Here is a 15,051-nt window from a genome sequence, read left to right as displayed (position 1 = left end):
CCATCTTATAAATCCATAATTAGATCCCCAACCCTCAAAATTATTGAACTAAAATAAAAAGGAAAAAAAAACTTCAAAACTGACGTGATCCACATGGTCGAAATTTGTCTGATAAAAACGGTACAAAAAATTGGCGGGAAGTCTGTTGGTCAAACACAGTGGTCAAAATAAATAAACTGGATAGGTGTACACGTGGCAAAGGTTGTGTTGTTGTCCTTCGAAACACACGATTTGTCTTGTAGCAAGCATTTATACAAATAATACCAAAAAGTGCAACAAGTACAACAACAATTTTCCAAATCCCAGATATTCCATTTTTGCTGACATGGCATTTTCGACATATAAATATACCAAACTATCTATAATTATAATATATATATATATATATATATATATATAAAGAAGTCGTTTGGAATTGAGCAAAATATTATTTATCAAAAAAAAGAAAAAGAAAAAGAAAAAGAAAAAGAAAAAGAAAAAGAAAAAGAAAAAGAAAAAACAGTTAAAATCTTCGTCCTTCCGGAAACAAAAACTCGATACAGACAAAAAGAGAGAGAAAACAGACGATACAGAGCGCAGGTATAAGGGGCGCACGTAAAAAATTCTTCAATGCCACCGGAATTTTCCTTCAGAAGCCATTGAAGACCTTCGAGGTGCTTCAGATCTCTTTGATTTTTAATTTCACGCTCTGTATTGTAATCCTTTTGGTGCCATATTCTCGTGGAGATTCGTTAATCGGGAATGCTCTCATCAATGTATGATTGTTGAATGCAATGTTTATGAATTCTAACCATCAAGGTTGAAATTGGGGGTAATTTTGTTGAAATGGCCTTCTTCTGCTGATAATTTGCGGATGATCGAAGAGACTCGTCGGGATTTCTCGTTGTGCGTATTTTAGGGTTCCTTTGAGAGATTACGGGCGGATGGTTTCAGCTGTGTCTGAGCTGTGAATAGTGACCAGTGGAGGGGCTGTTTGAGCATTGTGTTGGAAGTTTAGTTTCGTGGCATTTTGTATTTTACAGGGTATTTTTTTCATGCGGTGAGGAAATTTTTTCGCAAGCATTTTCATCCGAGAGGATGAGGAGAATGCTTTTCATGGCGCAAAGTTTGAACAATGATTGCTGTTTGAGATACTACATTTGGGTTTATTCTTCAAAAAAATGTTTGTTCTGCTCTAGAGTAGCGCCTGATTCTGCATCTTGAATGGCCGATACCCAGAAAGTTGGTCTCGCCCAGAGGGATATCGAGCAGGTTGGTTTTATTCTATTCAATTTTTTCCTCATATGTTCTTATTCACCCATTTAGTGTCGTCAAGGAATCTGTATGTGGCCCTGCTTAAAAATGTGAAGGCCATGCGAACTTTTCCTTTCCAGTTGTTTAGACTACTCTATTCTGATTTTAAAATATGAACCATCGTTTGTGGCGTGGAGATATTTTTGTTTTGGAGTTTCAAGTAGAGTGACTAGTTTAAAATCAAGTTCTTGAGACATATATTTTCATTTGAGAATTGACGTTATGCTGGAGCCATTAACAATTGCTCTTAACGTGAAACTATGACATGGCGTTGTCATAAAGAAAAAAAATATAGCCCCTCCATCGTTTTTTTTTGCAAAAAAAAAAAAAAAAGAAAAAAAAAGGAAAAAAAGAAATGTCATGGTCTTCCAGTTGCGTTTCTTGTTCCACTGAAGAAATTGTTCCAACTTTCTCGAGAGAAAAAAGTCTACATTATTATTTTTCTCTTATCTGTTGTCCCATCTTCTCACGCTGAACTTTACCCTCTGATTTTTATAGGCCATTACAGCACTTAAGAAAGGGGCACATTTACTTAAATATGGAAGGAGGGGGAAGCCGAAGTTCTGCCCTTTCAGGCTTTCAAGTGTAAGAATTTTGTTAATTAATTAATTGATTATTAATTCTTATTTTTTTTTTTTTTGTGAAATTGAAAGTTCAGGTTTATAAGTAGTAATTGTTTGAATAGAAGAAGACAATATGTCTGTAGTATTACTGAAGGGAAGTGATGTCAAAAGATACACGTATACTGACCAGAGAATGATGATGGAGGCAGTATGCTATATTCCCGTTTATTTCTTCATATCTGGCTTTTGAACTATCTCATGCATAAATATTCAGACCTGATTTTCCCCCACTCTCTAGTAGCCTGTAAGAGAATAAACGATATTTGTTATATTTATTTTCCTTTAATTTTCAAAAACTTGTATTGGTGCTATTTACAAGAGGCCGTTACAGATTATTCTAGACAATTGAAAATAAAAAACTTCTATTTCTCCTACAGCTCCTTGATTCTGCACCGTGATAGAATTATCTTGATGACATGTAGGGTTGGTAAAGCATAGGTAGCCTCATTTTATTTTTCTCATGTCCTGCAGTATCTGATAGTTCATTTTATCCATGACTCCATCCATGCTCTAAGGCTGAAACCCGATGTAAACAACTTTTCACAGAATTATTGGGCAAGATCTTTTCAGATGATAAAGTTCATTAAATGTAATATTTTGCTACAGTATGGTCATGTTTTACGTTGTTGGGTCTGTTTTAAAAGATCAAAGAAGTTACTTCTGCAGTTCAATCTTATGGAAGTTATTTCCAGATTTTGATGAATATTTGTACCTAAATAATTGTTGATGATGTAGATTAAACTGAAAAAAATGTAATCGATGCAAAATTGCATCCTACTAGTTCTCATGCATTGAGGCATCCATATTTGCCTATCCACCAGACTAAGTAAAGCCATTATATCTTTTCTTCTCTCTTTTTACTGGATTGGAATTCTGTTACACGATGTCGTTTTTTTTTTTGGTTTTTCCTTTTAAATGTAACAGGATGAATCTTTACTCGTATGGTACTCTGGAAAAGATGAGAAACAGCTTAAATTAAGTTTGGTTTCAAAGATCATTCCTGGCCAACGTACTGTAAGTTTACAAACACATCCTTGATTTCTAAGACATGGTTTGGGAATTAAGGAATATCAAAACTAGCTTTAGTTGGTTTATATTTTGGAAAATTTGCAGTAAAACATTCAAAATGCCAAAGTTTAATATAACATTGGAAAGTCCACATTCAAGATATCTACTCAGAATGTCTTTCAAAGATTTCTCGTCTGGTTTGTAAACCTTATATTCATTTTTTAGTTTTCCAATTTTAAGAGGATGTGTGCATGTATTTATTTTTCAGGCAATATTCCAGCAGCATCCACAACCTGAAAAGGAGTATCAGTCATTTTCACTCTTGTATAATGATAGATCATTAGATTTGGTAAGAGGTTACAGTGTTTATTCCTTCAATGTTTATTTTTCTATTTGATCTTGTTATGCCATTTAAACATATAGTCCTGACAAGTTTGTGAACTGACTCACCACTAATCTTAAAGTTCTCCTGTAGCCAGTTGTTATTTTGCATATATGCTTGCATTTAAATAATATCTTTGTATATGTGACAATTGAAGAAGTTTTGCAGTTACTTTTAGAAACTTCAATGAACATTTAACAAACTACTTTCATTGCTGATGGACAGATATGTAAAGACAAGGATGAAGCTGAAGTTTGGTTTGTTGGTCTGAAGGCATTGATCACTCGAGGAAACTACCGCAAGTGGAGAGTTGAATCAAGATGTGAGAGTGTATCTTCAGATAGTCCGCATGCTCGCATGCGAAGGAATTCTCCAGCCATTGCACCATGTGTCTGTACAAAGATAATTACAATTATTTCACTATCTACTTTTGTCCGTTATTCTTAGTATGTAGTTCTAATTCACATTTTTCACTTCTTCTGGTTGACAGGATCCCGGAGATCTTGATGGGATTTCTTATGAAAATACTGGACAGAACAGACTAGGGAAAGCATTTTCTGAACTATTATCATACACTGCAGTTTCCAAGGGTACTAACCAACCCAAGCCAGTTGCCAATCCTTCTCTATCAACTGTGCTTGTAGATAACTCAAATGGCCGAATTTCTGCATCTGAGGGTTTTCGAGTTAGTTTATCCAGTGCTGTGAGCTCATCAAGTCAAGGATCATGTCCAGAAGATTTTGATGCCTTGGGGGATGTCTATATATGGGGAGAAGGTATAGGGGACGGATTGTTGGGTGGTGGTGTGAATAAGGTTGGCATCCAATGTTCATTAAACTCCAAGCTGGACGCTCTGCAACCAAAGCCATTGGAGTCAACAGTTGTTCTAGATGTTCATGGTATCGCATGTGGTGGCAGACATGCTGTGCTGGTTACCAGACAGGGTGAGATTTTTAGTTGGGGTGAGGAGTCAGGAGGAAGGCTTGGGCATGGTGTGGAAGCAGATGTTTCACATCCAAAACTCATTGATACTCTCAGTGGCATGAATGTTGAACTAGTAGCATGCGGAGAGTACCATACTTGTGCCGTAACACTTTCAGGGGATCTTTATACTTGGGGTGATGGGACTCATAATTATGGTTTACTTGGTCATGGTAGCGAAGTTAGTCATTGGATTCCACAAAAGGTAAGTGGTCAGATGGAGGGAATTCGTGTATCGTATATCTCATGTGGAGCGTGGCATACAGCTGTGGTGACATCAGCTGGCCAGTTGTTCACATTTGGGGATGGTTCTTTCGGAGCCTTGGGTCATGGGGATCATATCACCTCAAATATTCCACGAGAAGTGGAAACTTTGAGAGGGCTTAGAACGACAAAAGTTGCCTGTGGTGTTTGGCACACTGCTGCTACTGTTGAAGCAATGAACGAACTTTCTGATTCTGGTACTTCAGCTAACCCTTCATCTGGAAAACTTTACACATGGGGCGACGGAGACAAAGGCCGGCTTGGACATGGAGATAATGAACCTAGACTAGTTCCTGAATGTGTAGCTGCATTGATTGAAGAAAATATATGTCAAGTGGCATGTGGCCATGATCTCACAGTTGCTTTAACAACGGCAGGACGGGTATATACAATGGGTAGTACTGCTTATGGCCAGTTAGGAAGTGCTACAGCTGATGGAAAGCTTCCTACTTGTGTTGAAGGTGAAATTGACAACAGTTTTGTTGAAGAGGTTGCCTGTGGTTCTTATCATGTTGCAATATTAACCTCCAAAACTGAGGTTTATACTTGGGGAAAGGGCTCAAATGGGCAGTTAGGACATGGAGACAACAATCACAGAAACACACCTACTATTGTAGAGGCCCTGAAAGATAAGCAAGTGAAAAATGTTGCATGTGGTTCAAACTTCACTGTTGTTATATGTCTTCATAAATGGGTATCAAGTGCTGACCATTCTGTATGTTCTGGTTGTCACAACCCATTTGGTTTCAGAAGGAAGCGTCACAACTGTTACAACTGTGGTCTAGTATTCTGCAAAGCATGCAGCAGCAAAAAATCCCTGAAGGCATCTTTAGCCCCAAATTTGAATAAACCGTATCGAGTGTGTGATGATTGTTTCAATAAACTAAAGAAGGCCATGGAATCCAGTTCTATTTCACAAAATTCTAGAGCCAGAACTGGAAATATGCATCATAAATCTAATGGTGTTACGGATAAAGAAACGTGGGCTCCAAAATTGCAAGCAACACTCTCCAGACTTTCATCTTTTGGTGCTGTCAATAATGCTGAAAGCATGCACTCCAGGTAAATAATATAAAACAACAGTGGCAAAGTAGTCCTTTGTTCACCTTTTTACATGGGGCATTTTAAATTGGGGGCTTATTATTTTTCTGGAGAATTTCTCCTTCCATATAAAGCTTCTTAAAGAGTATCATAAGTTTCTATTCCTGCTTCCAGATTAGCTTCTCGAGCAACATCTCCTGTATTGGGAATGTCAAGCCCGATTCGATCATCTGAAGATATTTCAGAGGATTCTAAGCGTGCAACTGACAGTTTAACCCAGGAAATCATCAGTTTGAGGGCACAGGTAAACCTTTTTGTTTTTCTTTTTATTTTTGATAAAAGACCAACTTACACAGAGAAAAAAAAAATGAAAGAATACAAAAGTAAAAAAAAAGGCCGACAAAAGGGAGCAGCTAGAGGATGGGTCTCCAATCTAACAAAAGATGACCTTATGAATAATTAGAGAAAGAATTTGTGACTGACGCCCACTAATGTACTTGGTTTTTGGACAATGTTGAAGTTATTTAGGAGTACAAAGAAACCCTAAGCTAGGAATGTGCAATTACGATTAAAGACAATTATACATAATAGTATATATACACACACTCACACTATAACACTCCCCCTCAAGCTGGAACAAATATATCAATCATGCCCAACTTGTTGCATAGATAGTTCATTCTTGCTCAATTTACAACTTTGGTTAGGATATCTCCCGATTGTTCTCTAGTCTTCACATATCCTTTGGACACCAATTTTTGTATTTTCTCACGAATAAAATGACAATCTACCTCAATATGCTTAGTTAGCTCATGAAACACTGGGTTGGACGCAATGTGAAAATTGCAGCATGATTATCACACCATAATCTAGTTGAAGTCCATCTCGGATAAAAGTTGGTGTATCCACACTATTCCACACAGGGATTGTGCCATGGCTCTATATTACAACTCAACACTCGAATGTGAAATTACAATACGTTTCTTACTCTTCCACGACACTAAATTTCTTCCTACAAAAACACAATATCCAAAGGTTGATCTCCTATTTTCTTGAGATCCAGCATAACTAGGATATGAAAAACATTCAAACTCTTGTATGACCATGATCTTTATATAAGTTCTCACGTCTAGGTGTAACTTTTAGATAACATAGAAATGTTCTACTGCAGCCCAATTGATCCATTGTAGAGGAAGATATAAACTGACTCACAATACTTGTAGATTATGTGATGTCTGGTCGTGTCACTGTTAAATAATTTAACTTTTCAACTAATCTTCTATATCTCTCAGGATGTTTAAATTACTCTCCTTCTTTAGCCAGTAGCACATTTGGCATCATTGGAGTATTACATCGTTTGACTCCTAGCTTTCCTGTCTAAACAATAAATCAAATACCTATTTTCGTTGTGACAAATAAATACTTCTATTGCTTTTCATTACTTCAATACGCAAAAAATACTTCAATTGTCCCAAATCCTTAATTCAATTGACCATGAAGAAAATTCTTGAGAGAGGATATATCTAATATATCATTTCCAGTGATAACGATCATCAACGTATGCAAACAGAGTAATACCATTATCAGATTGTCGGTAGAAAACATAATGATCAGAGATACTTTTCTTTATACAAATTGTTCAAGTGCTTGACTAAACTTACCAAATCATGCACGTGAACTTTGATTCAATCCATATAAAGATTTTCTAAGGAAACATACTTTATCACTCTCCCTCTGAGCAACAAATTTAGGTGGTTGCTTCATATAAACTTCCTCCTGAAGAATACCATGCAAAAACGTATTCTTAATGTCAAGCTGATGCAAAGGCCAAGCATGAGTAGCATCCATGAAAAGAAATAGTTAGATGGAAGTTAATTTAGCAACAAGAGAGAACGTATTAGAATATTTACTCTTATAGATATGGGCATAGCCTTTGGCAACAAGACGAGCTTTCAAACGAGCCATTTATCCATCAGGGTTAATCTTGATGACAAACATCCATTTACACCTAGTTGCCTTCTTTCTTGCAGGACGAGAGACTAAATCCAAGTACCATTATCATCTAAAGTAGTCATCTCCTTAATCATTACACTACGCCAGCCAGGATGAGATAAAGCTTCATGAACAAAGTTAGGGGTAGAGGTGGAATCAAGGGATGTAATAAAAGAATATGTGGGCAATGAGAATTGGTTATGCGAAACAAACAAAGAAATAAGATAAGTACAACTTTTTATACCTTTTCAAAGGGCAGTGAGAAGCTCATCACTTGATCTTGGATCAGATGTTGAAGAAGCCACATGTATAGGACATGTGCTTAAAGGTTGTTGGTAGTCGCCTAGAGTAGACTTGAGTAATGAGTGGACGAGAAGGAATAAACATAGGAGGAACTAGCTTGACAGTAATGGACTAAAGGGCATATCTTTGAAAAACGTAATATCAGAAGAGACAAGGTACCTGTTAAAAGTAGGACAATAACAATGATACCCTGTTTGAACACGAGAATAACCTAAGCATATGCATTTCAAGGATTTAGGATCAAGAAGAATAGGTGGAAGTAATTAAACTTGTTTTAAAAATAGAATAACTAGAAAACAGAAAAGCTTAAAAAAAAGTAGAACATCCGTGGGCCTTAAGTCTCAAACATGGTACATATTACATCAATTCTCTCCTCTTTTAGAAAACTTGTCCTCGAGTTATGAAGCTAACTAGAAAGCATCTGAAGTATGATAAATGGATAAATCAGAGACATTGAAAGTTGAGGAGATCTGGTATGATAGTGGAAGAAATTTTGTAGGCATTGTCTCCAAACTTTTCTATGACCGTGTATGGTCCAATCTTTCGAGGGTGGAATTTGTGATAAGTTCCCATTGGTAGTCTATTCTGGCTCAAATGTATCATAACTAAATCTCCAACTTCAAATACTTGCAGCCACTTGTGTTCGTCTGCTTTCTTCTTATAGGTAGCAATTAGCATATGTCTTTCCAAGTGATCATGGACCTCCTTATGTAATCCTTCCACTCGCCTTGCCATTTCTTCAGCTTCCAGATTAAAATCCAATGTAGAAGGTAGCTTAGCCAAGTCTACAGTCAAACGAGGAAGCTTAGTGTAAGCTACTTCAAATGGTGACTTCCCTTTAGATCTATTTTTCATATGATTGAAAGCAAATTCTACTGAAAGTATGAGATCCCATTGTTTCGGCTTTTCTCCACAGACATCAAATCAAATTGCTCAAAGTACGGTTAGTCATCTAGATTTGCCCATTCGTTTGTGGATGACTTGTAGAACTAAGTCGAAGTCTTGTATCAATTTTTTCCCAAAGTGTTTCCCAAAAATGACTTAGGAATTTGACATCATGGTCGAACACTATGGTTTTTGGAATGCCATGGAGTCTTACAATCTCTTTGAAAACTAAATTGGCTATGCCCAAAGCATCAACATTTTTTTGCATGCCACAAAGTGTGACACTTTGCTAAACGATCCACCATTACCATAATAGAGTCATTGACACTTTGAGTTCTAGGTAGACCAAGTTTAAAGTCCATAGAGAGGAATTAGGAATGGGTAATGGAGTATATAACCCATTATTTTGTGCATGAAAAACAAAGCAATGCTTAACAAAGTTATGTACATCCTTTCGACTTTGAGGCCAAAAGTATCTTTTAGATACCAAATCAAAGGTCTTATCTCTGCCAAGGTGGCCACTCAATCCTCCAACATGTAATTCTTGGATGAGGACCTCCCTTACTATGTGGAATGCATGTGTGATTTCCTTTGAACAAGTAACCTTCAAAATCTTCAGTATGATATTATGGCAACAGTTGGACCAAATATGAGAAAAATCTTTTTCCTTTGCATATAATTTGGGCTAATAGTGTTTTCTACTTAGATCCTCAACAACCTTGTTTATATTTCCAGCTGTATGTTTAATGAGAAAATCAAATCTTTGTAAGAAAGTAATCCACCTAGCATCCATTCTATTGATGTGCCGTTGAGAGTGAAGATATTTTAGTGATAGGTCCCCATTGCATTAGTGTTCTCATTAGGGCATAAATATTTGTAAGAAAGTATGAATTCCTTTCCTAAAAGATAGTGTTCCCATTGCTTTATTGATCTCATTAGGGCATAATGTTCTTGTTCATAAGTGCTTTCCTTTGTCTAGATTCACTCGACTTTTCACCAAATTTCTCAGTTGGGTGGTTCTCTTGAGACAAAATAGCTCCTACTCCTATGCTCAAAGCATCAACAACCACTTCAAAAACTTTGTTAAAATCAGGAAGTATTAAAACCGGGGTGGAACATAATTCTAATTTCGATTTTCAGAATTATCCTCTTGAAGTTTAGTCCAAATAAATTTACCCTTTTTTAAGCATTCGATTAAAGGTGTTGCCAAAGTACTAAAATCTTTGATGAACTTCCTGTAAAATGATGCTAAATCTAGAAAGCATTGAACATCTTTGACAGGAGTTTAAGGCTTGCCAATCTTTTATAGTTTGAATATTTTAGGATCAACAACTACACCTTGAGGACTATATAATCCAAAAAATGCTGTTGAAAGAGGATGAGATTTTGAGCTTCAGCTTTTGGCAAGGTCTTTGTCTGACAAAAGAGTGGTTGTTCTTCCACTTTGTAGAATTTGGCCTTTGGAGTCCTCCCAAAAATTTTCTTTGCACTCCCTTTTTAAGCATTTGGCCATCTATGATCCTATGAATAAGGCATTTTGTAAAGCCTTGTGGAGGTCAAAAGTTCAAAGTGAGCTCTGCAACTTCCCTTTTTTTAGCTTCGTTTTTCCAAGTCTTGTGGTGGCCGTTGTCTTCTTTGTTTAGTTTAACTTACAATGGGTGTTTGGTGAAAATGTTCAAAGAAAATGTCATGCAGGTTTTTGTTGGTCCACATTTGAAGCCTAATTCTTAATTACTATGGATAAATGTGAAAATAATTCTCACTTTTCCTTAATATTACAAGCACATAAAGCCCTAATTTAAATAGAATACAGACTAAATGAAATAAGGAAAATATTGACAGAAAAGGAAAGAATCCTACAGAATAATTACAACAAATAAAACCAAATAAAAATAAAATATTTGCATAAATCAACACTCCCCTCAAGCTGGTTAGAGATATCTTCTATTGCCAGCTTGCTAATCAATTTTTCGAATTGTAATTTTGGAAGCCCCTTTGTCAGTACATCAACAATTTGCTTTGTTGTAGGGTGATAGGTAGTGCATATTACTCCAGTATCAATCTTCTCCTTTATAAAGTGTTTATCAACCTCTATATGTTTTGTCCTATCATGTAGGACTGAGTTATGTGCTATGGAGATGACGGTCTTATTGTCACAGTAAACCCGTTTTCGCATTACTTGGATAAATTTCAATTCTTCTAATAATCTTTTTATCCATATACCCTCACAAATGTCATATGCTAAAGCCCTGAATTCTGTTTAAGCACTACTCCTGGCTACCACATTTTGTTTTTTGCTTCGCCATGTAACTAGATTACCTCCAACAAAGGAACAATAGCCAGAAGTTGATCTCCTATCTATGGTACTACCTGCCCAATCAACGTTAGTGTAAATTTTCGCGTGTAAATGACCATTCTTCTTAAGTAGTATCCCTTTTTCTGGAGTCCCTTTCAAATATCTTAGAATTCTGTAGACAACTTCAAAGTGGGTTGGCCCTGGGGCATGTATGAACTAGCTTACCATATTGACAACAAAAGCAATATCTGGACAAATATGAGATAGATAAATAAGTCTTCCCACAAGTCTTTGATATTTTTCCTTGTCTTTTATCTTAGTATCCTTTGTAGCTTGCAATTTTAAGTTTGGCTCAATAGGAGTTTTTGTTGTACGACAACCAAGTAAGCCCGTCTCTTCAAGTAAATCAATGACATATTTTCTTTGATTAACAAGGATACCCTATTTTGACCTAGCAAATTCCATCCCTAGGAAGTATTTTAAGGTTCCTAGGTCTTTAATTTGGATTTCATTAGCTAGTTTGCCCTTCAAGTTGTTCATCTCAGCTTCATCATTACCTGTGAGAATAATATCATTAACATAAACTATTAAAACAACCATCTTATCATGACTAATATGTCTGTAGAAAATGGTGTGATATGCACGACTCTGACGGAATTGATAACCTGTCACTGCTTTCTCAAAACATCCAAATCACACTTTAGGAGATTGCTTGAGGTCATAGAGGGATTTCTTTAACTTGCACACTTTGTTGGTTCCAAGGTTGGCTTCAAAACCAGGTAGTAAATTCATAAATACCTCTTCTTCAAGCTCACCATTAAGGAAGACATTTTTCACATCAAGTTGATAAAGATGCCACTCAAATTTAATTGCTATAGATAACAACACTCTAATGGAATTGATTTTTGCAACTAGAGAAAATGTTTCATGATAATCTGATGTATTGCTTCAAGAATTCAAGAATACTTCTTTTATTAATGACTAGAAATGAAGGCACAAAGGCCTATTTATATATATTAGGTGGTTGTTAACCTAGGGAGCCGGTCAGCCTGAGGAAGATACCTGTTAAAGAAGGTAATAAACTGCTTCTGTTACAGCTGGTTGTTACAATGGGTTTGTAAAACTCTTAGGTTTGAGAAAGAATCAGAATAACTTTATTCATTCATCAAAGATATGAATATATACAAGTGTACAAAGTATAGCAAAAGAAAATATCACAAAATATTTACAAAAATGGAAAACCCTAACTATAGAATAAAAACACTCCCCCTCAAGTTGGAGCATATATGTTAATCATGCCCAACTTGTTACATAGATAATCTATACGCTTCCATCCAATGCTTTCGTGAAGATATCTCCTAATTGTCCTCCAGTCTTCACATATCCTGTAGGTACCAACCCTTGTTGAATTTTCTCACGTACATGGCAATCAACTTCAATATGTTTAGTCCTTTCATGAAATACTAGATTAGACGCAATATGAAGTGCTGCTTGATTATCACATAACTTTGTTGGTGTGATGATTTCAAATCCCAACTCAACAAGAAGTTCATATATCCAAATCAATTCACACACAGATTGTGCCATTGCTCTATATTCTGATTCTGCACTTGAACGTAGCACCACATCTTGCTTCTTACTCTTCCAAGAAATCAAATTACCACCAACAAAAACACAATACCCTGAGGTTGATCTTCTGTCTTCTTTAGATCCTGCCCAATCGGCATCTGAGAAAGATTCAATATTAGTAGATGTACAATGTCCCTAAAAAATAAATTTGCCACATTCAAAGCATCATTAGTTTTTTTGCAAGCTAAGAAATGTGCCATTTTATTAAACCTATCCACAACTACCAAAATAGAATCAAATCCTCGTTGAGTTCGAGGTAAACCAAGGACAAAGTCCATGGAGAGGTCTTCCCAAATATTAATAGGTATAGGGAGAGGTGAGTAGAGACCTTTGTTTAAACTAGATCCTTTGGAAGTTTGACAAATGAAACATCGTTTGACGAAATTTGCAACATCCTTTTTCAATTGTGGCCAAAAGAATTTAGAAGAAAGGAATGCTAAGGTTTTATCTTTACTGAAGTGTCAACCACCCGAATGGGCTTCTTTTAGAAGTGACTCTCTAAGTGAAGTGTGTGGGATGCATAGAGTGTCATTTTTAGAAAGAAAGCCATAAAAAATATGAAAGTCTTTGGCCAGAAGATGATTTGAACAAGCATACCAAATGTCTTTAAAATCAGAATCGGTAGAATATTATTCATGTAAATGGTTAAAAGCTACAATTTCACCTTGAAGTAAAGTTAGAAGTGTACCTTTTTGACTTAAGACATCCGCAACTTTATTGACATTACCTGGAGTGTGTTGGATGACAAAATCGAACTGTTGGAGGAATTGAAGCCATCTAGCATGCATGCGATTGATAGAACTTTGAGAATGCAAAAACTTTAAAGAAAAATGGTCAGTTAATAATATAAATTCTTTCCCAAGGAGATAATGTTCCCATTGCTTTAAGGCTCGGACAAGGCATAAAGTTCTTGCTCATATGTTGACCAATTTTGTCTAGGAGAACTCAATTTTTTGCTAAAAGACTCTCTAGGGTGTTTATCTTGACTAAGTACTGCTCCTATTCCCACATCTGAAGCATCTACAGACACTTCAAAAGGTTTTTGAAAATTTGGAAATCCAAGAATTGGAGTTGTACTTAAAAGCTTTCTTGGGTTCATCAAAACTTGCACTTTGCTCCTCACCCAAACAAAAGGAATGTGAGCTTTTAAACAAGCAGTGAGAGGATTAGCTAGTATGCTGAAATTTCGTATGAAATTTCTATAAAATGAGGCTAAACCTAAAAAACTTTGAAACTCCTTAACGGATTTAGGTTGGGGCCAATCAAGAATTGCTTCAATTTTCTTTGGATCTACAATAACTCCTTTAGAATTTATTGAGAACCCTAAAAAAATAGTTGATTCTAAGAAAATAGCATTTTTTAAAATTTATGTACAACGCATTTTCTTTTAAAACAGTAAAGATAATATGCAGGTGTTCAAGATGAGGTTCATAAGAACAACTATAAATTAAGATGACATCGAAGTAAACATCTACAAATTTATTGAGATAAGGCAATAAAATTTGATTCATTAAGCGCATAAAGGTACTAGGGGCATTAGAAAGGCCAAAAGGTATGACTAGCCATTCGAAAAGTCCTTTGTTTGTTTTGAAGGTAGTTTTCCACTCATCTCCAGACCTTATTCTAATTTGGTGTTATCCACTTCTAAGATCTATTTTAGAAAATATGGATGCTCCCCCAAATTGATCTAGAAGGTTCGACAATCTAGGGATAGGGAACCTATATTTAATGGTTATCTTGTTAATTGCCCTATTATCAACACAAAATCACCATGAACCATCTTTCTTGGGTGCAAGCAATGCCGGGACAGCACATGGGCTAAGACTCCGTATATGCCCTTTATCTAAGAGATTATGTATTTCATTATGTACATCATAAAGGTACTAGGGGCATTAGAAAGGCCAAAAGGTATGACTAGCCATTCGAAAAGTCCTTTGTTTGTTTTGAAGGCAGTTTTCCACTCATCTCCAGACCTTATTCTAATTTGGTGTTATCCACTTCTAAGATCTATTTTAGAAAATATGGATGCGCCCCCAAATTGATCTAAAAGGTTCGACAATCTAGGGATAGGGAACCTATATTTGATGGTTATCTTGTTAATTGCCCTATTATCAACACAAAATCACCATGAACCATCTTTCTTGGGTGCAAGCAATGCCGGGACAGCACATGGGCTAAGACTCCGTATATGCCCTTTATCTAAGAGATTATGTATTTCATTATGTACATCATAAAGGTACTAGGGGCATTAGAAAGGCCAAAAGGTATGACTAGCCATTCGAAAAGTCCTTTGTTTGTTTTGAAGGCAGTTTTCCACTCATCTCCAAACCTTATTCTAATTTGGTGTTATCCAC

The 15,051-nt window shown here is 36.0% G+C and overlaps 1 protein-coding gene across 4 annotated transcripts in view; it reads left to right on the top strand.

Annotated features, from left to right (window-relative positions):
• Positions 1-501: 501 nt before the first annotated feature.
• The window catches only part of LOC120079895 (PH, RCC1 and FYVE domains-containing protein 1-like), a 73,819-nt gene continuing 59,269 nt past the window's right edge, over positions 502-15,051 (top strand). For 2 of the 4 annotated variants that reach the window (XM_039034340.2, XM_039034341.2), the window contains exons 1-7: positions 502-1,251; positions 1,792-1,878; positions 2,841-2,930; positions 3,193-3,273; positions 3,532-3,696; positions 3,797-5,613; positions 5,767-5,896. In XM_039034340.2, the coding sequence (XP_038890268.1) occupies positions 1,204-1,251; positions 1,792-1,878; positions 2,841-2,930; positions 3,193-3,273; positions 3,532-3,696; positions 3,797-5,613; positions 5,767-5,896 (2,418 nt within the window). In that variant the 5' untranslated portion in view covers positions 502-1,203. Of the gene's footprint in view, positions 1,252-1,791; positions 1,879-2,840; positions 2,931-3,192; positions 3,274-3,531; positions 3,701-3,796; positions 5,614-5,766; positions 5,897-15,051 lie in introns of those variants that run through there. The other 2 variants (XM_039034343.2, XM_039034342.2) reach the window with 2 other exon arrangements.

This window comes from Benincasa hispida, chromosome 6, assembly GCF_027475165.1.
Source record: "Benincasa hispida cultivar pf3 chromosome 6, pf3_genome.v1.1, whole genome shotgun sequence".
NCBI lineage: Eukaryota > Viridiplantae > Streptophyta > Magnoliopsida > Cucurbitales > Cucurbitaceae > Benincasa > Benincasa hispida.
Note: the sequence above shows the minus strand (reverse complement) of the source record. Positions and strands in the feature narration are given on the sequence as shown.